The following is a 22772-nucleotide window of genomic DNA, read 5'->3' as shown; positions in this document are numbered from 1 at the left end:
AGCTCTGGGGGCCAGAGCGGGCCCAGCACGGACGGAGCCGGTGATCAGTGCTGAGGGCCCTGTGCCCAGCGTTTCGACAGCGTTGCCCACACACAGCTCCGGGCACCCAGTGAGGGGGACCCGAGAGAGGATTCAGCCTCGTGGAGGCACGAGGTGCTAACGGGGTGCAGCCCAGTCCAGGGTCCCCCCCGCATTTCCTTGCCCAGTGACGGTCCCTCCACGGAGTCCCATGCAGGGGAAGACATCACCCAGAGCAGCCTTCCGGAGGCTGGCCGAGGCGATTGGGGTGCGGAGCCTTTCGGGCGACAGCAGAGTGCCCCAGGGGTGACTGGGCCGTCAGAGAGACCCATCAAGCATGTGCAGTATTTGGGAGGGGGCCGGGGGCTCTCCAAACCCTCAAATCATGCTGATAGGGGGCTGCCTTCTTACGGCCCATAAAACACGCTCAGGTAGCCCTGCCCGGGTGGCTCAGCTGGTTGGAGCATTGTCCCGTACATGGAAAGGTTGTGGGTTCGATCCCTGGTCAGGGCACACGCTTGGGTTTTCAGGTTTGATCCCCAGGCACAGCACATACAGGAGGCAACCAATCAGTGTTTCTGTCTGTCTTTCTTCCTCTCTAAAATCAATAAACACATCCTCTCTAAAATCAATAAACATATCCTCTCTAAAATCAATAAACATATCCTCGGGCGAGGATGAAAAAAAAACAAAATACAAGCTCAGGCAGCAGCGGCGCCTGTGGGTCAGACGCTGGAAGGTAAGGAGCTCTAAGCTCCCCAGAGAGCCGGTCCTGCTCCCAGCCCCCACGGGTGGGGTTGTCAGCCCTCTCCCGAGAGCCCGAGGAGACGCCCAGGCATGTGGTTGTCACCGTCTGTCATTCCTCGGGAGGCGGGTGAGCAGAACAGCCCCACGGAAAGCTGTGCCGGGGCCGAGGCCCAGCCTGGATGCTTTCCCAGCCCTGGGCCTCCCGGCCTCGCCCGCACCCTGCCTAGGCTCCCGGCACCTGCCACCCACAGGGCCCGGCGGGTGATGCCGGGCAGCGTGTGTGTTGAGTCAGCAGACCCACAGGAGAGCCCTGGTCAGAGTCCCAGTGGCTGGCTGCAGCGGCACCCTGGGGAGGGAATGCCTGGGACTGGCCGGCAGCCACCGCAGGGCCTGCCTGCGGGGACCCAGCGGAAAGGCGACTGCTGGGCGGGGGCCGGGGTCACACTCCCCCACAAGCCGCCTCCCCAGCTCTGCCTCCCCCTCCTGCTTCCCAAGGGGAGGTCTGGAAACTGCACTCCCGGGGCCCACATGCCGCGGGGCCTGGTGGGATAGTGCATGCTGACCGGTCGGAGACCTGCACACGCGAAAAGGCCCAGGACACACCTGGAGGAGGGGACAGTGGCTAAGAGCCCCTCCTGGAGGGTGGTGGGTCACTGTCGCCCACCCAGGTTCTCGGTGGCTCAAGCAGCTGACTTGCAGAAAGGATAGAAAAAACCCAAGGCGGGTGTCAGCTCGTGGAAAGCGTGCCCAGGAGCCGGCGGGTGCAGGGTCCTAGCCGTCACACTGGCTGCCTTCCCTTCCTTTGGTCCGCACGTCGCTGCCCGTCTGGCCTCAGGCTCCCCATTCTCCCACTCCGGCTCCCTCGGCAGGGACACAGCCACCGGTCACAGCCGGCACGGTGGGAGCCCGGCCGCCCTGTGGAAAGAAGGGCAGTGGGAAAGTTCGGAGACCCCCGGGACCCCACACCCGGCTCTTGGAGAGGCAGACGGCACCGAGGTGACTTGAGAGAGAGAGAGAGAGAGAGAGAGAGAGAGAGAGAGCAAGCGTGTGCACGCTTCGTGGCGATTGCAGCAGGTTATCGCAGGGTCACAGGTGTGGAAGGGTCACGCCCTTCCTGGTTTTGGGGGAATGTCCCCAGTGGCTGGAATAGTAAGCAGGGGATGGACGCCCAGGGGTTCCAGGGGGGACTAGAGGCAGGGCCATGTCCCAGACAGAGAGGGGAAGGCGGCGGGGCGTTCCCCAGTGGTGCCCGCCCGCCCCATCTCAGCAGGGCCGGTCCCCGTGGGCGCTCGCACCAGACCTGCGGTGACGTCACAGTGCTACCGTGTGTGGCGGGCAGGCCGGCTCTGTGCGAGCCGTCATCCGCCTGGACGGGCTGTGTTAGCACGGCCTCTTGGAGAGAGTGAGGTGAGGAGGACTTGTTTGAGCTTGCATCGAAATCTGGCCCTGGCCTGAGAGCGTACCTGAGCAGGGCGGGGCACCTCGGGGTGGGGTGGGGGGGCTCCTGCCCAGAAACATTCTGGCTTCTCCTGTGGGCGGCTTGAGAGAGCCTCCCCTGCCCACCGCCACCTTGGCGTTAGCCTGCAAGTGCCCTCCTAGTAAATGAGGGTGCTTCCCTGTGTCCTCGCAGGGAATGGCAGTCACCACACTGACCCAGGAAGGAACCTAGGGTTCCGACTGGGGACCTGGCCCACAACCCAGGTGTGTGCCCTGACTGGGAATCGAACCAGTGACCCTTTTGGTTCACAGGCCTGCACTCAATCCACTGAGCCACACCTGCCAGGGCTGTCTGTTTTGTTTGTTTTTCTAAATCAACTTTTTTACCCAGCACATGACCGTCACGCTGTGACTGCAAGGTGACTTTGGACATTCTGCACCGTGTTTTGAATAGTTTCACTTGTGAAAGATGGTAAAGCTGGTTGTTAAAGGAGTCGGTAAGTGAGGCTCGCGGCCCAGCTGACTGCCAGTTCTCACCTGAACTGGGAGTGAGCTCAGGTCCGGCACAGACAGTGCCGGTGGTTTGTAACGCCATCCGGGCGGATCCCGGACGGGAGGCTGGAAACTCCGCCCCGAGAGTGAGGAGCCCGGTGCGGGGGGGGGGGCACCAGGTCAGTGTCTTTGAGGAGACAGGCGATTCTGGAGCATTCCAAGCAAAGTCTCAAAGCAGCTGGGACCCTGGCCGAAGGCTGCGTGAACTCCGGTGTCCAGAGACCAGCTTAAAGCCGGGGAGAGCAGAGGTTAGCGGGGCACAGGGGACGCTGAGACAGGAAAGCTTGAAAGTGGAAGTGACCCCTCTAGAGAAGCCGTCCTCAGCAAAGCAGCGTGCGGTGGCGGGGGTGGAGAACGTGACGTTTGTGACACAGTCCTTCCTGTAGGCAGCCTTCGGTCCCCACGCAGTTGTCTGGTCCAGGCCTTAAGAGCCGGAAGTGCTGAGCCACCCGTACGGCTACCAGTCCTACAGGTGACACCGGCACCCAGAAATCACAGGGCGCCAACACGGGGGACTATGCTGTTCACTCGGCCTTTGTTAATGCAGGTTCCCCAGCTTTCATTGATGCAGGTGTAACCCAAACCTGGGCTCACCTGGTAACAACACGAACATCTCAGAAACAGTCGGTAACAGTGTCACCCAAGAGAATTGGGGCATCATGAGCCCGAGTCTCAGAGTCTCAGTCTGTGGGTCCGGGCGCCTGTGGAGTCTGTGGGGGTCACCAGCGTCTTGCAGGGAGGGATCTGCAGAGCCACCGGCGGCCAGTGCCAGGGGAGATCAGTGTGGTGTGGAGCGGCACCCTGGTACGTGGGGCTCGGCTGTCTCAGCGGCGGTCTGGAGCTACCTCAGTTATACCTCTAGAGGGGTGCACCCCACCCTTCTGGGTCCCTTGATAAGTGTCTTGGCCCCGTGCTGGCAAGTTGGGAGTCTCCCCGGGAGCCTGTCTGTGGGTGGCCCCGCTCTGCAGACTCAGCTGTTCTGACCACGTGGGCAGATATCGTGGGTGTGTCTCCTTGCCAGCTGTGTCCAGCGTGACTCAGGTAGTTTCCCTCTTGAACCAAAGTGTCTCCGCTGACTGGTAGCCCTTGTGGTTGCCGTGAGTAACTCCATTTTGTTTCCTATACTCGATGCCGTCTTGGCCGGACCAACGCCATTTTATTGGTCCTGCTTTCCACAGCAGGTCCAGCCTGCACCCCCCGCCCCCTCCCTTATGGATGCTCTTGTGTCGCCCGGGGCTCTCTGTCCCCCCTCCCCCCCAGTGTCCCTCTGCGGCATGCTCCTTAGCAGCAGGGACCCTGCGGCTGCCTGGCTGTGCACTTTCGTTGGCCCACTCTGCCTGTGCCACCGTCCCCCTGACCCTCGTCACCATCCCTCCAAAGTGAGGGGCAGCACAAGTCCCCTCATGTCTGTGACCAGTAGTTGTCTTAAAAAACGGCACGTAAGCAAACCCCTCGTCCGGCATAAACTGAAAATTTGCTTTTCCCACCCTGTGCTTCTTGGAATAATGGTCTACAAGGGCATTGTGAGGTCAGGAACGAAACAGACGTTCCGTTCTTCCCTGTGGAGTCGGACCACATGCCTGGAAAAGGGCTGCCCAGGCAGGGGTGGGGAGGGCAGGAGTGTGTGCAAGTGCATACCACACGGCCATCTGGTCTACCTGGCTCGTGCCACCAAGCGAGCGGCTGGCTGGCTGGCTCAAGGCCACGGCTCCTAGTGGTGAAGCCGGAGGCCAGCGCTCACGTTCCTCCAGTGACTCCCCCTGCCCCCTCCTGCCCACACCCCCTCTCTCCAGACGCAGTGCCTGCCAGCACGGTCGGCCCTGTGAAGTCACCAGCCCCTGGCTCCCCGGTGTCTGGGGCCACTTGCCTGGCGTGCTGTACGGCTGCCAGGAGCCGGTCTGCTCCCCACGGAGCCTGTTCCCGCGCCCCGGCCGCTGCCCGGGAAGAATCAAGGGCATTGTCCCTCCTGGACGGCCGTCCTGAACGAAGTCCTTAAGAAGCAGAAAAGGGAGGGAGCCTTCTCTGGAGAACACAGTGGGAAACCTGTCCGTCCTCTGGACCGTGGGAAAGTCCCCGGCTTGGGGCAGCTCTGTCTCCTTTTCCCTGCAGGCGAGGCCAGGGCTTCCCCTGTTTCTGGGACGCCCCCCCCCCCCCCCGCCCACCCTTGCCCTGCAGCCTCAGCGCTCTGCTCTCTGAGGCCTCCTGCCCGGGGCCGCGCACTTGGCTCTCAGTGCTTATCGGGCGATACTGTGGACCAGAGTTTAGGTTTCAGGGCCACAAGAATCACCGGCTCTGGGAAGGGAGCAGAGGGGAGGCAGGAAGGCCAGGCAGGAGGCGTCTTTGAACTTGGAAAGATTTTGGTGAGAGGATCTTTTTTCAGGGCCACGGAGCATCGTTCTGTCCCACCAGAAACAAATCATCCCCCCGCCCCCAGCATGAGAAGCCCGCCTTATCCCCTCGGCACCCCGGGCGGTCCAGGGCGGGGCGTCTTCAGTCCCGGCTTCTCTCTGGCCCTCGTCGGGACTGGGCTGGCATCGCCGCAGTGGCACCACGTGGGCACGGCCTACTGGGCTGCGCTGCGGGAAAAGCAGACACTGCGGGCCGTGGTGTGAAGGGCCCTCCAGGGGGAAGCCACTGAGTCCCGGGCTCTTTGGCTATATTTCTGCTTGAGGGATGGACGTTCCGCACCCACAGAACGAGCCGGGGCTCCCGCTGGCTGCGAGTGTCCCTCACACGGCAGTGTCCGGGCTGGGTCCCAGCGGAATGTAGCCAGTGGGACAGCCTGTCGAGGCGGGCGGGGGACCATGGGGGCAGGCAGGCAGGAGGCTCTCAGATGCCGTGTGAGCCGGCCTCTAGCTCCGAAGCAGAACCGTGGCCGGAGAAAAGCAGTTTTCAGAGCAGATAATGCATGTCCGTGGCATCTAAGCTGGAAACCGGAAAGGCCGGGCCGCGGAAGTCTTCCCCACCAGCCACTCCCGCGTCCGGTGACGGCGCTTGCGGAACCTTGCGGCGGCACTCAGGGCGTGTGCAGACACGCGGGCCCACGGGCGTGGTGCCGTGCCGTACAGACGGCTGCGTGGGGCACTTTTTCACGTGCCACCGCGCCACGGAGACGAGTCACAGGGCTTGTTGCACCCGGTGCAGAATCGCGGCTGTCTGTGCGGGTGGGCCGGAGGTGTCGAACCTCTGCCTGAGAGCGGGCCTCCCTGCCTCCAAAGCGGCGTGGAGAGGACTGGCGCCCCCACTGGCCACGCAGCGTCCCCGGGCAGGCGTGTCTGCGGGAGACACTCCCGAAACCCAGCGTGGTCGGGTGTGTGCGTGTCCCGCTTTGATGGATTTTCCCGAAGTGCCGCGGCACCGGCACCTCCTTCCAGACTCCGGGCCTCTGCAGAGTCCTCCGTGGGCATGGCGGGGGCCAGAAAGCGGGGGCACGGGCCAGCGGAGGGGCTGGTTTAGGCTGTGCCCGGTGTGGGGCAGATGTGGGTGCTCCGCACTGTCGCTCGGGGCGCTGGAGGTCCCTGGGGCCAGGCCCCCCTGGACCCTCAACGTGAGGAACCAGCGCCCCCAGGCGGTCCCTGCCCAGGGGCTCTCCAGGGCTGCTAGGGTGTGGCCGCCCCTTAGACTGCTCCCGCCACGTCCCGCTCGGTTGCCTCCCTCCCCCGCCCTCTGCCCCGCCCCCAGGGCCAAGCCTGTGTCCTTGGCCAGAGCGAGAGGTGGGAGCAGGGACCCTGCAGCGTTCTCTGCTCCACTGTGAGGCCGGGCACTGGCCCGTCCGAGGCGAGGAGCCAGGCCAGTGCCCCTGCCGAGGACTCTCCCTGGGAGAGTCCTTCACCCACCTGCCATCCCCCCCGGGGGCCCGAGGCCAGCGAGGTGCCCAGGCCCCACGAGCAAACCTCCACAGGAGTCCCCGCTCCTGGTCCCCAGCCCAAGCTCCAGCAGCTGGGCCACCCCCCTGAGCCTTGGCTGGTGCCCTCATTCCTCACCCTCCTGGGGGCGTCTCTGGGCAGTGCTGGTGCCGTGAGGACGCGGGCGCCTGGCCCGGGGAAGGGCTGGGACCTGGGCCAGGGGCCTCCTCCATCGGCCAGCCCGCCGGGGCTGCTGCACCGTCCCCTTTCCTCCCACGCTGGGTCCTCACTCTCCTTCTGTCCCTGACCCCCCCACCCCCACCCTGCAGCCCCACCTCAAAGCAGACCTTGCTTCTCAAGACCTTCGGGGAAACCTGGCATCCACAAAGCACCGGGGCTTTGCTGGAGGAGGCCTTTCCTCGCTGAAGTTCTGAGACGCACGGAGGCGCGGCGTAGAGCAGTCTGCACCCTGCTTGCGCCGGGGCTGCTCCAGAGGCCGGCCTGGGGCCTGGGGACGGAGAGTCCCCCTGGGTGCGACTTCGCGGTGTGGGGAGGTGCCCTGGACGGGGACACTGCTCCTGTCCGTGGTTACTGCCACCCTGGAGACACACACCCGAGCCTTCCCCCTTCCCCGCTCCCTCCTCGCTCCTTGCCCGTGGGCGGGTGGTTCCTGCACATTTCCCCAGCCCCTCCCCTGGCCCAGGGCAGCACAGGGGGCCCAGCCAAGGGGCCAGGGCCGGGGCTCTGTGGGCTGACCAGTCCTTGTCTAGGTCAGAAGCAGCCAGCGGGCAGCCTTGGCCGTGTCCCCCGGTGCTGGGCTCTGACTCGCCTGATGGAAACAGTCTAAACAACACGTTTAAGATGAAAATTCCATTTAGACACCTAGAAATCAGGGGAGACCAGACCCACACCCCAGCTCTGCTTCTCTCGGAAGATACATCGGCACCGGGCAGCGTCACTGGGTGTCGGTGTCCTCAGGCCGCCGTGACCACACGCCGCACACCGGTGGCTTCAGACAGCAGGACGTCCACCTCTCACAGGGCCGGGGGCCGGCAGGGCCGCCTCCCTCCCCGACTCTGGGTCCGCTCCTCCCCGGCCTCCCCCAGCCGCGGGTGGCTTGTCGCCCCTGGGCCCGTAGGCACCTCGCTCTAGCCCCCACCTCTGCCATCACGGGGCCTTCCCCTGTGTGTGTGTCTCTGTGTCCTGTCCCCTCGCGAGGACACTGGGCACACTGGGTGAAGAAGGACCCACCCTCCTCTAGTATGACCTCATCCGACCTCGTATGACCGGGCACTGGGGGTAAGACCTCAGGGCAGCTCTTTAGGGGACGCAGTTCGCCCCAGAAGGGCAGGCTCATGTCCCCAGTCCCCCCCCCCATCTGGTTCCTGCCCATCTGCATCGTCACTTTGCAAGGCCCCTTCCCAGTCCGGCCCCCCAGACAGTCCCCCCAGCACCCACCCTCACGGCACGCTCTCACTCCACTGACTCCCAGGGGCCGCATTCGCCGCGTGCGTCAGGGCGGTGACAGTGCGTCGTGTCCTCCGGTCCTCGGGGAATGTCGTCCGTGGTGTCTGCAACTCCGACCTTGGTCTCTGTTGGCTCCTTCGTGGGCGCCCCCAGGTCTCGCCTCAGGCGGCAGGGACACGGGGCAGGTGCCCCCACCCGGGCCAAGCGGGGTTTGGCTGAGCGGGAGAGAGCACTGTCTACTGTGCGCGTGTGTGAGACCTCCCCCCGACGACTCCTGGGCTGTCTGCGCACCCCCTCCTCCCGGAAGGGGACCCCGCCCGTGGCTCAGGTCGGAGGGCCAAGCCCTGGCTGGTGTGGCTCAGTGGACAGAGCGGGGGCTGCGAACCACAGGGTCGCCGGTTCGATTCCCAGTCAGAGCACATGCCTGGCTTGTGGGTCAGGTCCCCAGTGGGGGGCGTGTGAGAGGCAGCCACGCACTGATGTTTCTCTGCGTCTCTTTCTCCCTCCCTTCCCTTCCCTGTCTGTAGAAATAAAGTCTTAAAAGAGAGAAAAAAGTTGGATGATGAGGGGAGTTCTGGGCACAGCTCATTCTAAGGGATCAGACATCAGTTTGTAAAAGCTTGTCCCGATATTCGGAATATCGTCGTTTCATTCTGGCCACTTTGGGATTGGGGCCCTTGGGCGTGGGGGGACCCGCCGAGCCCCAGACTGACGACCCCTGTGGTCTCCCTCGCAGCCTCCGGCCTCTCGTCCTCGCCCTCGACGCCCACCCAAGTGACCAAGCAGCACTCGTTCCCGCTCGAGTCCTACAAGCAGGAGCCCGAGCGCCTGGAGAACCGCATCTATGCCTCCTGCTCCCCTACGGACTCGGGCCAGCGCTTCTGCCCGTCCTCCTTCCAGAGCGCAGCCCGGCCTCCCGCGGCCTCGCCCACGCACCACGCTCCCTCCAGAACCGTAAGTCCGGGCTTCGTCCCGCGGGCCGTGCTCTGCTGAAGCGGAGGCTGTGCACTTCTGACGCCGGATGCGGGGCGGGTATTGTGTCCAAAGTCCCGGGCTGAGAGGAAAAGTGGGCAGGGCGCAGCAGGCAGCCGGGAATCCCCTGAAAAGTGGCAACACCTGGAACTTGACCAGAAATGGGTTTTTTTTTTTTTGTTCCCTTGGCTTCTTTTTGAAAATCGTCCATTAAAAGTTTCGTTTGAATGGATCTTGAGGGGGAGAGACTCCAGTAACAAGTCACAGGCAAGGCAAAGAAAAAGCTTCTTAAAAATAGGAATTTGACCCGAGAGCTTTCAGCTTCTAAGTCTGACGCCGGACACGGCGTTGGCTGGGAAGCATTCTTGGGAGGAACCTTTGGAAGCGGAGTGGGGGCGGAGCAGCTTGCTCCTCCGGAGAAGGAGCCCGTGGGGCTCCTGGGGAGGCCCTCTCCCGCTCCCCACCGGGCCCTGCCGTGCTCGCTGGACTCCGCCCCTCCCTGCCGCCCCGTCCTCCTGTGCTGGGCGCCGAGGGTACTCAGCGTGAGGTCTGTGCCCGGCCAGCACGAGAGAAGCATGCCCCTGCGCTCGGTCTGCGCAGACAGAGCTGTGTCATTCCGTTGTTTCCGTTTCCTGGGGCTGGTGGGGCCAGGGGGTGCACACCGGGGACCTTGCACCACAGGAGGCTGCCGTGTCGCAGTGCTGGAGGCTGGAAGTCTGACGCCCAGGGTTTGGCGGGGGCTGGGCTCCACCCGGGGCCTCTCGGGGAGGGTCCTGCCTTGTCTTGCCCAGCCTCACGGGGCCCCAGGCACTCCTCGGTTTGGGGCAGCAGCCCCCCAGCCTCCGCCTCCCCCTGTACACAGCTGTGTCCCCCCTCTCTGCATTTGTCCGGGGCCACGGTTCCCTCCTCTTCCACGGACACCAGCCCCGTTGGGTTGGGGCCCAGCCTGACTCAGGATGGCCTCGTCTTAACTTGGTGACACCTGCAGAGACTTCATCTGTGGATAAGGTCACATTCACAGGTATCAGGGGTTAGGACCGCCACATCGCTTTTTAGGGGGGACACAGTCCAACCAGGACGGCTGTCACGTGGGGGAGGAAGTGGAAGCTTGGGTCACGCCGAGCGCGCGCCGTGGCCAGTCTCCCCGTGCGGGTGGCGCCCCTCGCTGGGGGGTGGCAGAGCGTCATCTGTGTGTGTCCAGCGCTGAGGGGTGCAGTGCAAGCTGCCGCTCCTGCGGGCAGTCTTCCTGGGGACAGAGTGGCGCTGGATAAAAGTGAAGTGGACGCAGCAAGCGGGCTGGGTGGGGACGAGCGGCGAGACGCCCGGCCGTGACCGCAGGAGGGAGAGGGGCACCCCGCCGTCCGCTGAGGGCGGCGCGGACCCCCGTGCACAGGGCTCCCGCCGAGCTGAGCCCGAGTCCCTGGCAGCGTTTAAGTGAGGGGACCGGTGGAGAGCCTTCTAGGAAAAAAAAACAGTCACTGCTTGGGGCGGGAATGAGTGTGCCGTGTGGCTGGGAGAAGGAAGAGGCCGCGGCGTGGGGGCCACAGTGTGGGGGCCGCGGGCAGGCCTGGGCGGGCGGGAACCGGTACAGACGAGGAGACAGGCTGCAGGCGGCCGCCTTCTCGCCGGTGGGTCCTCCCGTGCTCTTTCCTCCAGGCACACAGGCCCCCGAGGCTCCCCCTCCTCGCCTCTCCCTCCCCGTAGGAGGACACCAGTCCTGCTGGCTGAGGGGCCCACCCCTGCGACCTCTTTAACCTGGGAGACTTCTGTAAAGGCCCCTGTCCGAATACAGTCACATGGGGGCGAGCCTTCAACATTTGGATTTAGGGGGAGGACAGAGTTTAGCCCATAACAGAGCATAAATTATGGTTATCTTACGCCACTGAGTTTTGGGGGTGATTTGTATGTATCAGAAGATAACTAAGACTTATTTCATCGCGTGTGGGGGGAGGTGACGTAAGCCAATGAATCCATGCACTTGAGCTGTTTCTTAAACCTGGCCGTCCGTCCACGGAATCCGTCTCCAAGATTCCGGGATTTCCTAGGATTTGGAAGGAAATCACGCACCAGTCTTTCAAGATTGTTACTTGGAATAAGGACCCTTTTTTAAAAAAAAATGGGAGAGCACGTTTAAAATCTAGACCTGCTGCAGATCGCTTGCCATCGCGGAGCCGCTGAAGGTGTCGTGTGCTCGACTGTTTTCAGACTCCCGCCTCCCGTCTGAACCATCAGGGGACGGACGGCCTAATAAGGCCTCGTCGTTGGAACTGTCTGCCCAGAAATGGCCAAGCAACAGCCCCATCGCCTGTGACTCACTGCAGATTAGATGTTGTAAAAATAGTTTGGGGAGAATTTCCCCTCGGGCCCCGGGGTGGGAGCTGCGGGGATTGGTCATCACGAGGGCAGACGAGTGTTGCCCGGGGGCCGGAGAGACTGGCGGGGGAAGCTCTGTCCCCCCCGGCTGTCCAGGGAAGGTGTTGTCATTGGCTCTGGGCCTGTGCTGCCGCCCTGCAGGCGCTGCGACCCCGTGACCCCGTGATCGGAAAGAAGACTGAGCCCAGACCAGAGAGGCGCCCTCGGCTGGGGGCTCCCCCCCCCCGCCCCCGCTTTCTGAGCAGCGCCCGGGCTCTGTGTGTGGGGTTCTTGTTTATTCTCCCCCCCCCCCGGGGGTGGTTGAGCTCCAAGGAAAGGATGTTGGGTCTTTTTGCCTCAAGATTTTTTTTAAAGCAGTATTTTTTAAAAAGATTTTATTTATTTATTTTTAGAGACAGGGGAAGGAAGAGAAAAAGAGAGGGAGGGAAATATCAACATGAGAGAAAAACCTGGATCGGTTGTCCCTCACGCATCCCCAGCCAGGGACCTGACCCACAACCCAAGCATGTACTGTGACTGGGAATCGAACCTGTGACCTCCCAGTTTGTGGGCTAATGCCCAACCCACTGAACCACAGCAGTCAGGGAAAGACTTTTCTAACTTGATAAGTGCCCTGCCTCTGTCCCCTCTCGGGAAATCATTTGCTCCACAGGTTTCTAAGACCCTGTCACGTGCCTGGCACCACACTGGACTCTGGGCATTCGGTGATGGCTCGGCTGTCCCTGCCCACATGCGCTTCCCAGCAGGCAGTGAGGCCTGAAAAATCAGGGCCCTGGGGCTGGCATGTCAGGGGGCACCTCCCACCTTGTCACTTCCAGGTCCCAACCTGACAGAGAGGGATCTGTTTCCAAAGACATACAGGTCCCAGGGCCGTGCCCTCAGCATGACTGTGGTCACAGGGACACAGATGTGGGTAAAAAAGAAAGTCAGCCCTGGCTGGGGTGGCTCAGTGGACTGAGCGCCGGCCTGCAAACCACAGGGTCGCCGGTTAGATTCCCAGTCAGGGCACATGCCAGGTTGTGGCCAGATCCCCAGCAGGGGGTGTGCGAGAAGCAACCACACACTGATATTTCTCTTCCTCTTTTTCTCCCTCCCTTCTCCTCTCTCTAAAAAAAACAAATAAAATCTTTTTACAAAAAGCCAGTCTCCAATGCTGAGTTATTTGCTGTCTTGATGGATGGAACCAACGCCTCCAGCCAGGTGGAACTGGCCGCTAGGACAGTCGCCACCTCAGGATTCCTGCGACGCTGCCACCCTGGAGGAGCGGCCCTGCCTTCTCCTGGGAGGGGCAGCGGTTGATATACTGGTGTCCCATGGCGTCGGGGCGGCCCCTGGAGTCGGTCCTGGCTAACCCACAGCAGCACCTCTCCTGGGGGGCGGAACACACTGCGATCACCGTCCCCCTACCGTGGGCGGACGGCGTGACGGACGTCACCTCCATGGGAGACGGGCTGGGCCGTCCTGCTCCACTCCACACGCCGTGACACACCGGTCACGACTCCTGAGAAGCTGGGGCGGACGCCAGCCTGCAGAGGGTCCCCGCGTGCGTGTGAGGTGACAGTGCGGACAGCTCCATCCAGGAGGCGGGTGTGAAGAGGCGGCGGAGTGAGGGCTGGGCGTGACTCGAGCTGCTGATGAAAGGGCTCACAAGGTCCTGAACCTCCGGCCCTCTCCCCTCGCACCGCCGTGCCAAGAAGATGGTGTTTCCTTTAAAGGATCGCTGGGAGGGTCCACCGCGATAACCTGCGTGGAGTCGCCCAAGGCTCCAGAGCTAGCAACGCCAACGTCAAGATCTGGCTCTGGCTGGCGTGGCTCAGTGGATGGAGAGCCAGCCTGAGAGCCAAAGGGCCGCCGGGTCGATTCCCAGTCAGGGCATGTGCCTGGGTTGTGGGCCAGGTCTCCACTAGGGGGCGCATGAGAGGCAACCACACATTGCTGTTTCCCTCTTTTTCTCCCTCCCTCCCTCCCTTCTCCTCTCTAACAGTAAATAACTAAAATCTCAAAAAAAAAAAAAGTCAAGATTTGAACCAAGGGGATTTAGCTCCCAAATCCCCATTCTTGGCATCGTTTCCTACCCCCTCCAGCTAAGTCTGAGCGTCTCAGCCTAACAGTGGCACACGTGTGCCCCGTTCAGGGCTGGCACCCTCGGGCCCACGGGAATTAAAGGTTCATTCACACACAGCCACGCTCGAGCCTTTCCTCACCTCCTGTGGCTGCGCCCTGCTGCGACAGCACAGGTGAGTGTTGGCCGCAGAGACCCGGTGGCCGGCAGAGCCTGGCACGCTTCCTGCCCGGCCCTTTTTCGGAAAACCGTTCCCTCCCCTGTGCCGGAGCTTCTGACCAGGGAACGGACGGGGCCGCCCGTGCAAAGTGGCAGAATGAGACGGGTCCCCAGGAAGGCGAGAGGCCAGCCGTCGGGCGGTGCCCCACCGCAGAGGCAGAGCAGGGTCCTTGGGGGTCACACGGGAGATCGGCCGTCCGTCCTGCCCCCGAGGGACCCGGGAATCGGCCTGGCCGTGAAGCTGGCCAAGTCGCAGCTCGTCCTGGAGAGCTAGGGCTGAGGACGCACGTTCTCCCCGCCCTCGGGGTGCGGTGAAGCCGCACAGGCCGCTCGCCCACTGGACTGAGGACGCCCGGGGCAGTGCGGGGTTCTACCCCCGTGGGTAGGGAAGGGGTGCAGACTAGACGTAACCCCCAGATCAGCGTCACGGATGGTCCGCAGCCTGCCCCAGTGGTGGCGGTGCAGAGGAGAGAGGTGGTCAGACTTGCCCTTTAAAATTCTTTTTTTTTAAATATTTTATTTTTTATTTTAGAGAGGGGGGTGGGAGGGAGAAAGAGGGAGAGAAACACGGATTGGCTGCCTTCTGTGTGCGCCCCAGGGGACTGAACCTGCGACCCCGGCATGCGTCCTGACCGGGAATCGAACCGGCGGCCTTTCAGTTCGTGGGATGATGCCCAACCAACGGAGCCACGCTGGCTGGGGCCAGACTTGCGTTTTAACAGAAGGATCAGTCCAGTGACAGGCTGGCGATTGGAATTTACGGGGGAAAAACCACGCCAGAAGCCCGGCGAAGAAACGCTGGTCCAGGGAGCGATGACAGAGGTCTGAATGGAGGCCAAAGTGAAGACCCAGAGGAAGGGACTCCTCCTGAACATGCGTGGGAGACAGGGCAGGCCGGCCCGGGGATGCCCAGGTGCGTGGCCGGGGACTCCAGTTTCCGGCAGCAGCATCATCGCATTCGGAAGCAGACACAGATGGGGGTGGTGGTGAAAGAGGAGACGCACCTGGGGTCACTTCCTTCGGTTCCTCTGGGACGTTCAAGAGAGACGTCAGGGGCCTGGGCTGGAGAAGCGAGGCTAGAAACATGATGCTCTCTGTCCCTTTGCCTCTCCGCGAATGCAGTCAAAGACACCAAGACTGCGGGCACCTTCACCTCCCCGCGGGGCGGGCGCAGGGAAGGGCAGCGCGGGCCCCGCCTCCCGAGGAGCCTGTTTCGGGACCCAGGTGCCGGAGAATGCATCGGGGCGGGGGAGGGCGCTGCACCTGCTCCCGCATTCCAGTCGGCCCCGCCCTGATTTGCATTTAGATGGAAATTCTTTCGGCCCGAACCAGGGGAGCCCCCTCACGCGCAGCCCTTAGAAAAGCATTAACCTGAGCGCGTGGGGTACCGTCGGTGCACCAGCCGAATTAACGGCGACCCCTTAACGACTCCATCGGCCTTAGCCGTTGGAGCGGTGGGAAAGTTCGCAAGCCTGCTCCGGTGTCTGTCCAAGGAGGGCAGGGCGAGCAGAACCTGTTAATGAGTGACGGCCCCCGGGCCTCCGGCAGCACCCCGGGGACCTGTTGCAGGAGGCTGTGTGTGGCCACACGCCGTCCCCACTGTTCCTGAGGGACCTGAGTCGACGTTGTTTGGGGTCCTGAGTAAGAGGGACGTCTGGTCAGCCCGAGCACGGCTAGAGAAGACGGGTATTTTACTCAGAAGGGGGGTTGAGGCAGGCGGTCTCAGGGACTCACCGAGGGCACCCTAACGGGGCTCCGTGCCCCCTCAAACACCCTGTCGAATGCCGGTCAGAGCCCCCGGCATATCAGGTGTGCGTTCACAGGTCGGTAGGCTCATTCCCTTACCTGGGCTCAGCCTGGGTGAGACGCTGCACTCACCTCCTTTACTTCTGATTTCAAAGAGTGGATTCATCTGGAGAGGCACTAGGTCGTCTCCCGTAAAAACAGCGTTTCTCCAAGATGCAGGCACCCTGGGGCTGGGGGCCCAGCAGTGTGAATGCACTGACTCCTACCGAACTTCGAGCTGCAAGTGGGTAAGAAGGTGAATTATGTTGTGTGTGTTTTACCACAGTTAGAAATTTTTATTTATTTATTTACTTCTTTCTAGAGCGAGGGGAAAGGAGGGAGAGAAACACTGACTGGTTGCCTCTAGCACGCCCCCTACTGGGGACCTAGCCCGCAAGCCAGGCACGTGCCCTGGCGGGGAATTGAACTGGCGACCTTGCAGTTTGCAGACTGACACTCAGTCCACTGAGCCACATCAGCCAGGGCCACACTTTAAAACTCTTTAAAAATTCCTCTGATTATAAAAAGAAAAGCGTAAAGAGAAGAAAAACTTCCCTCAATTCTACCTCTTTGAGACAGTTGAACTGTAGCGTGACGTTTTTTGTTTGTTTGTTTGTTTTGACTCAGCCTTTGCTGTGCCTTTGCGCGCAGACCGGGGCAGGCGTGTTACACACACCAGACCGCGGTGAGGCGACTCAGCAACTTAGCTCTCCCTTGAGCAGTGTGACCGGGGGGCCCTGTGTTCCCTGTCCTAGCTGGGGGGTCGGGAGAACGTCATTTTTAAAGGTCTCGTTTTTAGGTGTGGTGTCAGATTGGTGCTGGACTCATCGGGGGGATCAATCACATCGTCAGTTACATAACCATCTAACCCGTGTGCTGACCGCCGGAAGCTCCTGTAACACAGAACATCAGCTGTGACTGGAAGGTTTAAATGCGGTTTTTAGGCCCTGGCTGGGCAGCTCCGCGGGGCTGGGCAGAGCGTCGTCCCGGCACCCAGGGTTGCGGGGTCAGTCTCGGGTCAGGGCCCACGCAGGGAGCCACCCGTGACGCATGGATACGTGACACAAGTCCGAAGCCTCTTTCTCTCTCCCCCGAAGACCCCCTTCCTCTCTCTCTAAAATAAATAAAAACTTGAAAAACTTCAAACAAAAACCACAAAATGTTTTCGAAGTCTTCGGCTCACAAAGGGCGGTGGTCGTGCAGCGTTAACCCTCACCCTGCACTGTCCCAGCTACGGCGTGCGCTGCGGGGCCGGACACCGGGAAAAACACGCGACTCGGAGCCGTCAGGTGGAGGTCGCGGTGACCGTCACCGCCGTCTCGGGAGACTCCCTCAGCAGCAGGGACATTCTCTAGGAAATGGGGCATCAGGTGCCTCAGCGCCCGGAGGCCGTGAGGGTGTTTGGGCTGCTTGCCCGCCCGAGGCGCGGCTGCCGCCCGGAGGGGCCTGGGGATGGAGAGGGAAATGGTTTCCCGACTGCAGGTCTGCCCCGGTGCCGGGCTCGGCGTCTGGCCTCCGCTTCCACCGTGTCTGGCAGTGACAGATCACTGGAGGGGGGATCCCCAAGTACCAGTGTGTGTGCTCGCTGCCCATATTTAACGACGCTGCATGGAGACACGATACCCGTATGGTTCATTTGTCTCCAGAACGCGATGGTGAGTGTCGGCAGTAACCCTCTCTTGGCTGTGTGTGTTGTGTCTGGACACAGCTAGTGGAACGTGCACACCGAATTCGGTCAGGAAATTCCTCGGTACGCCCCCCCCAAGGGGCTGCATGTAGCACCCCGTGGAAGCAGCCGAAATACTCAAAGAAATCACGTTCCGGATAGAGGCCTGGTCCTCGGTGCCCACCAGCCTGTGATCCTAGTGGTCCTCAGGCCACGCGGCCACAGACAGGGCTGCACTTTCACTCCACCTGCCCACGGACCCAGCCTCACGCGTGGACCGCTGGAGAAAAAGTCTGCGTCCCGCCAGGCATGGGCTGGAGACGGCTCCGGCGTCCACACTGGGTTCGCTGCCTCCTGCCCTCCGAGGGTGGCTGTCACACACTTAGCAACACAAGCTGCGGGTCTGTTAAAGCTGCCTCGGAACACGGCCCTTGAGAGTGTGCTTGTTGGGACAGTCCCGTTTTAGGGTGTTTCTGTGTGTGTTCTCCGCCCAGCACAGACTCAGGTCCCGTCGGGCACGTCTGGTGGCAGATAGCTTATGGAAATGCCATCTCCAGTCGCCAGACGACCTTCCGTGGACTTGGGGACAGCAGAGGACAGCAGGCTCGGGGTCTGCGGAATGAGCGGTCCTGCCAGCCTTCAAAGAGGGTGCGGTTTATGGCTCCCCCACAGATGGAAGCAAGCGCTGGGTGCCCGCGGATTCTCGCAGCGAATGCCGGCTCTCTGCAGGCCTCCCATCCCCATCCACCACCCCCCCACCCAATGCAGCCCGCGTCTCCTGCCGGTGATGTGGTCCGGGACTCAGTCAAACGCCAGGCAGCCACTGGTTCAATTAATTTTCACGCCGCCCTGCACAGCAGGTACCACTATCTCCCTTTCTCAGGCTGAGAATCCGGGTTGAGAAAAATGAACTCATCTGCTTGAGAGTCAGTGACTAGTAAGCGGGCTGGGATGGAGGCCTGGGTTTGAAACCCATGTGGTTGGTTTTGGGGTTTTTTTCCTCCATTTTGCCCAAGGGCAGCCCCCACTGAGAGCAGCTGTCATGTATGAGCCCCAGGCCTGAGCTGGGGCCGGAACCAGGCGCACCGCAAGCACGGGCTCAAGGCCCGGGGGCCGCGGCGGACTCCCAGCCCGGCCGTGGAGGGTGGCGGGGCCTGAGCACTGAGGTCACGGCCCACCCGACCCCCAGTGGCTCTGTTTGGTTTCTTTACTTTTTCTTTGCTGTGGTCACACGTTTTGACTTTGAGATAGTCCTGGAGATCTTAACAAAGAGAAGTACCGGCCGACGACACTCCATCGGGATTGTTACCCCTGTTGGCTCTCGAACTCCCTGAGGTTGCACGAGTCCAAGTGCCGGTCCAAGACCATGGAGTGACGGCCCCTCCCTCAGGCCGGACACGAAGGTCGGCCTCAGGCCTGACTCACAGGGGCCGCCCCTGTCGGGACCCCCTGCTCTGACCTAGTCAGAGGACCCGCCCCTGCAGGGTCTGTGCCGCGTCAGCTGTGTCGTTGGACAAGACTCCGTGTGTGAAGTGAGCTGTGGTCGTGCTTATTGTCGTGAAGCACAGTTTGGGTTGTCATCCTTTCTGTGACTTTGTCATTTTTATGTGTTGATTTTGGAGGGAGAGAGGAAAGGCAGAGACAGAGAGACGTCGGTCTGTGGTTGCATTCCCTGACGGGCCCGCTGGTTGACTCTTGCATGTGCCCAGACCGGGGATCGAACCTGCAGCCTCGGTGTATCAGGGCGACGCTCCAACCAACCGAGCCACCCGGCCAGGGCTGTCGTCACGCTTTTTAAGCTTCTAGTTATGTCCGGGTTTTCTTGACTCATCGGCAGCACCTCTGTATTTCTCTGTGGCCACGATGAGTCGCGTGCTTGTAACTTCAGTAGCTTCAGCGCCGCAGTGGGGCGCCGTGGAGACGCCGGGTTCGGACTGGAGTTTGCGGTTGTCACAGTTCATTCACAGATGCGGTTGCCTAGGGACACGACACATCAGCAGAAAAGTAAACTCGCCTGTTCTCCTGTATCCTGAGATGTTCTCCTATACCTGGAATTCAGGCAACTCTCCTCAGGCTAAATTGGGGAATGGTTTCCATTTTAAAGGTCAGTTCAGCAACAGCAATAACACGCCTGAGCCTCTCTGACCTTCCTCCTCCTCACTTGTCCCCACTTCCTGTCTGTGGCGACGTCCCGGGTATCAGACGGACAGTCAGAGTTTGGGGGGATGAGGCGGGGGGGGGGGGGGGCGGGGGATGCTAATACACGGCCTCTTCAAGCTGCAGTTTCCCGCAGTGAGCTCTGCTCTTTCAGCCCGAGATAATCGTTCTGCCTCTAACACCTGAGACCCTGGCCCTGGCCGGTGGCTCAGTTAGTTACATATCATCCTGCACACCGAAAGGTCGTAGGTTCCATCCTGGGTCACTGCTTCTTTTTCCTGTCGATGTCTGTCTGTCTGTCTGTCTCTCTCTCTCTCTGAAATCAACAGACACATCCTCAGGTTAGGATTTAAAAACAAACAAAAAAAAACATTTAAAACCGAAAATCCTGTGCACCTAGCGAGTTGCTCCATTTTTTGTCCTGTTTCTGCTGCCCTGCTCTCCTGGCTGCTCCAAGCCTGTGTCACCTCATGGCGAAGCCCCTTCCCAAGCAGCTGGAAAACAGGCCCCATGAGGTGCCGGCCTAGGTTGGGGAGGGGAGGGGAGGGGAGGGGGAGAAAAGGTCCTGAGATGCTGGCGATCATGAAGCTTTAAAAATAAAAAAAAACTTGTACTTGATTTAAAAAAAAAACAACTTTATACGCTATTTAGGGTCACTCCAAGAACACAGTGCTAATCTAAACTCCAGTGTTCACGTTGCATTCTTTTTAGGAGAGATTTATGGATAGCGTGCGAAGACCAGGCCACTGGTTTTAAAAGCCGAGGCAGTACAAAGGCGTGGGCACGGCCCCGAGAGCCAGCAGGAGCTGCAGGGAGCTCTGGGGTGGCGGCTCCTGTGACCCCGCCCGCCCGTTCTCCCTGATGGGCTGGGCTGGGCTGGGCTTCTGTGAAGATGTCGTTGCTGTATTTAAAGGCTCCCTTTGATGCCTCTGTTTCTGATTGTTACTCTAGTTTCTCTTCTATCTATTTCCTAATTCGCCGAAACACCAAGTCCAAACTATTTCTATTCCTGTGATACTTCCCAGGCTGCCTCGCTTAGTTCTTACACTCATTGCAAAGACGTCGTAAATGTTCTCTCTGATCCTTGGCGCTCCCTGCGCCTGCCTCTGCCCTTTACCCAGGTAGTCAAGTCCCTTCATGTCGCCAGAAACAGGTGACGTTGACGTTCACTCCTTCTGTCCCGCCGTGTGAAGCCCGACTCCCTTCCCTCAGCTCCCAGTGGCTTCTGACTGTCTTTCCGGGGTCTGCTCTGGCCCGGGAGCGGAGTTGGTGACCGCGTGTCATCCCCGTGCACCGTGGTTGTGGGTTCGATCCCCTGCAGAGCACATGCGAGCACCGACCAGTGAATGAAAAACTGGGTGGGACAACAAACTGGTGTCTCTCTCTCTCTCTCAAAGTCAATAATTTTAAAATAAATAAAGAGCCTCGGTTGGTGTGGCTCAGGGGATTGAGTGCCGGCCTGCAATCCAAAGGGTCACAGGTTCAATTCCCAGTCAGGCCACAGGCCTGAGTTGCAGGCCAGGCCCCCAGTAGGGGGTGTGCAAGGGCCAACCACACACTGATGTTTCTCTCCCTCTCTTTCTCCTTCCCCTCTTTCTCCTTTCCCTTCCCCTCTCTAAAAATAAATAAATAAAATCTTGAAGAGAGAGAGAGAGAGAGAGAAGAGAAAAGGAGGGGAGGGGAGGAGAGTGGGGAGGGGAGAAGAACACTCTGTTCTGGGATGGAGGCCACATGGTCTACGGGGCCCTGCAAATACCTTCGCCTTCAGAGCGCTTCCTCTGCTGTGGTCCAGAGTGCTCCTCCCTCCCTCAGCGGGTCCCCACCCCTCCTCCCCCAACCACGGGACGTCGTCCAGCGAGGACCCTCGAGCACGAAACTTCCCAAACCACTTTTGACACGTTCGATCAGTCCCAGCCCCTTCTCCCTACACTTGAGTTGCATTTTTACTTTTTTTTTTAAAGATTTATTTATTTACTTTTAAAGAGGGAAGGGAAGGAGAGAGAGAGAGAAACATCCATGTGCAGTTGCTGGGGGTCATGGCCTGCAACCCAGGCACATACCCTGACTGGGAATCGAACCTGCGACACTTTGGTTCGCAGCCCGCGCTCTATCCACTGAGCTGCGCCAGCCAGGGATTTTTACTTTCTTGAAATAATAAAGGTCAGTATGCCAAAAATGTTGCATATTTTCTCTCATCTTCCATATTAAAATGGCTACACAAAAATTCACCAATTTTAATAATTTTTTTAATGCACACCGATATGACTGCCGTCACAATACAATCTAAACATTGTTTGAAGGATGTTCATTAAAGACCACTGAGCACTACTGGAGACACCATAACAGGAAAAATACGAACGAACTTTTTGGCCGTCCCGGTACCTCGTAAGGAGAAGCCGAGAATCGTTTGGGAGTGAGTGGGAACCAGCGGAGCGGCGGGGGAGGTAAGGAGACCAGCCGGAATGTTCACGCCCTTCCCACCGTGAGCAGGGGCCGCGCCTGGGGCCCCGCTGGCAGGAGGAGGTGAGGAGGTGGATGACATTCCTGAAGGCTCCCTCCCGAGAGGCCCTGAGCAAGCTGTGAGCTGTGTCCCCTGGGGAGTCGTGAGAGCAGGTCTGGGTTTCCGAAAGGTCACCCTGGCCCCGGGGGCAGAGGAGGGCGGGACCGAAGGAGCCGGAGCTGCTCCAGCAGCCACGCCCGAGTCGGTGGAGGCCAGCCAAGGAGCTGGAGTGGAGATGCTGCCGAGCAGGACAGCCTCAGGGGACAAGACGTGACAGGGAGAGAGGACAGGAGGACTGTTTCAGGGGACAGGCCTGAGTGTCTGTAGGAAGTTCAGGTGGAGAGGACTAGTCGGTGCCATCGCTGGAGAGAGCTGTCAGCCTGGAACTGAGGCCTGCGGGGGTCGGCCCCGAGGGGGGTGCGCGAGGGTCGGAAGGCACTGGGCTCCCGTCCGGGCACTGGTGGCAGCAGGTCCCCACCTCCTTCCCCACCCCACGGGGGGCACGTCTCTGCAGAGCGGAGCCGAGCCCGAGCTCAAAGACGGCGTCAGCACGTTCCGAACCAGCAACATGGCGGCTGCGAGGTTCCAGACACTGAATTATTCAGGAGCTGCCCGCCCCGGAGTTCAGGCTGATTTATTTCTTGCAGTAGCTATTTAAGATGACAATTTTTTTAAAAAAGGCAAAGTGAACTCATAGCCAACTGCAGTGCATAAAGGAAAGCTTTCACGGCAGCCGTTTTGTGATTAAATTCTCAGGCTGAAGTGTTCCTTCCCGAGAGATACTCCTTCAAAATGCCGTACTTGGCGGCACCGGGGCACAACGACCTGGGACAGCGGACCTCAGTGGTGCAGCACTTTTCACCAGCCCGAAAGTCGCCCTCGCAGAGTCCCTGTGTTTCTCAGGGTCCTCTCGTTCCCGTCCAGCTCAGCACTCGGTGGAGCTCCGGAGAGAGCGGGCGGGGAGTGGCACCC

General features: G+C 60.7%; 1 protein-coding gene across 1 annotated transcript in view; it reads left to right on the top strand.

Moving 5' to 3' along the window:
- PRKAG2 (protein kinase AMP-activated non-catalytic subunit gamma 2) overlaps positions 1-22772 on the top strand; it is a 178945-nt gene that overhangs the window by 104825 nt on the left and 51348 nt on the right. The window contains 1 exon segment of the mRNA XM_028525536.2: positions 8803-9020. Within this exon segment, the coding sequence (XP_028381337.2) occupies positions 8803-9020 (218 nt within the window).

Source organism: Phyllostomus discolor, chromosome 10 (genome assembly GCF_004126475.2).
Source record: "Phyllostomus discolor isolate MPI-MPIP mPhyDis1 chromosome 10, mPhyDis1.pri.v3, whole genome shotgun sequence".
NCBI lineage: Eukaryota > Metazoa > Chordata > Mammalia > Chiroptera > Phyllostomidae > Phyllostomus > Phyllostomus discolor.
Note: the sequence above shows the minus strand (reverse complement) of the source record. Positions and strands in the feature narration are given on the sequence as shown.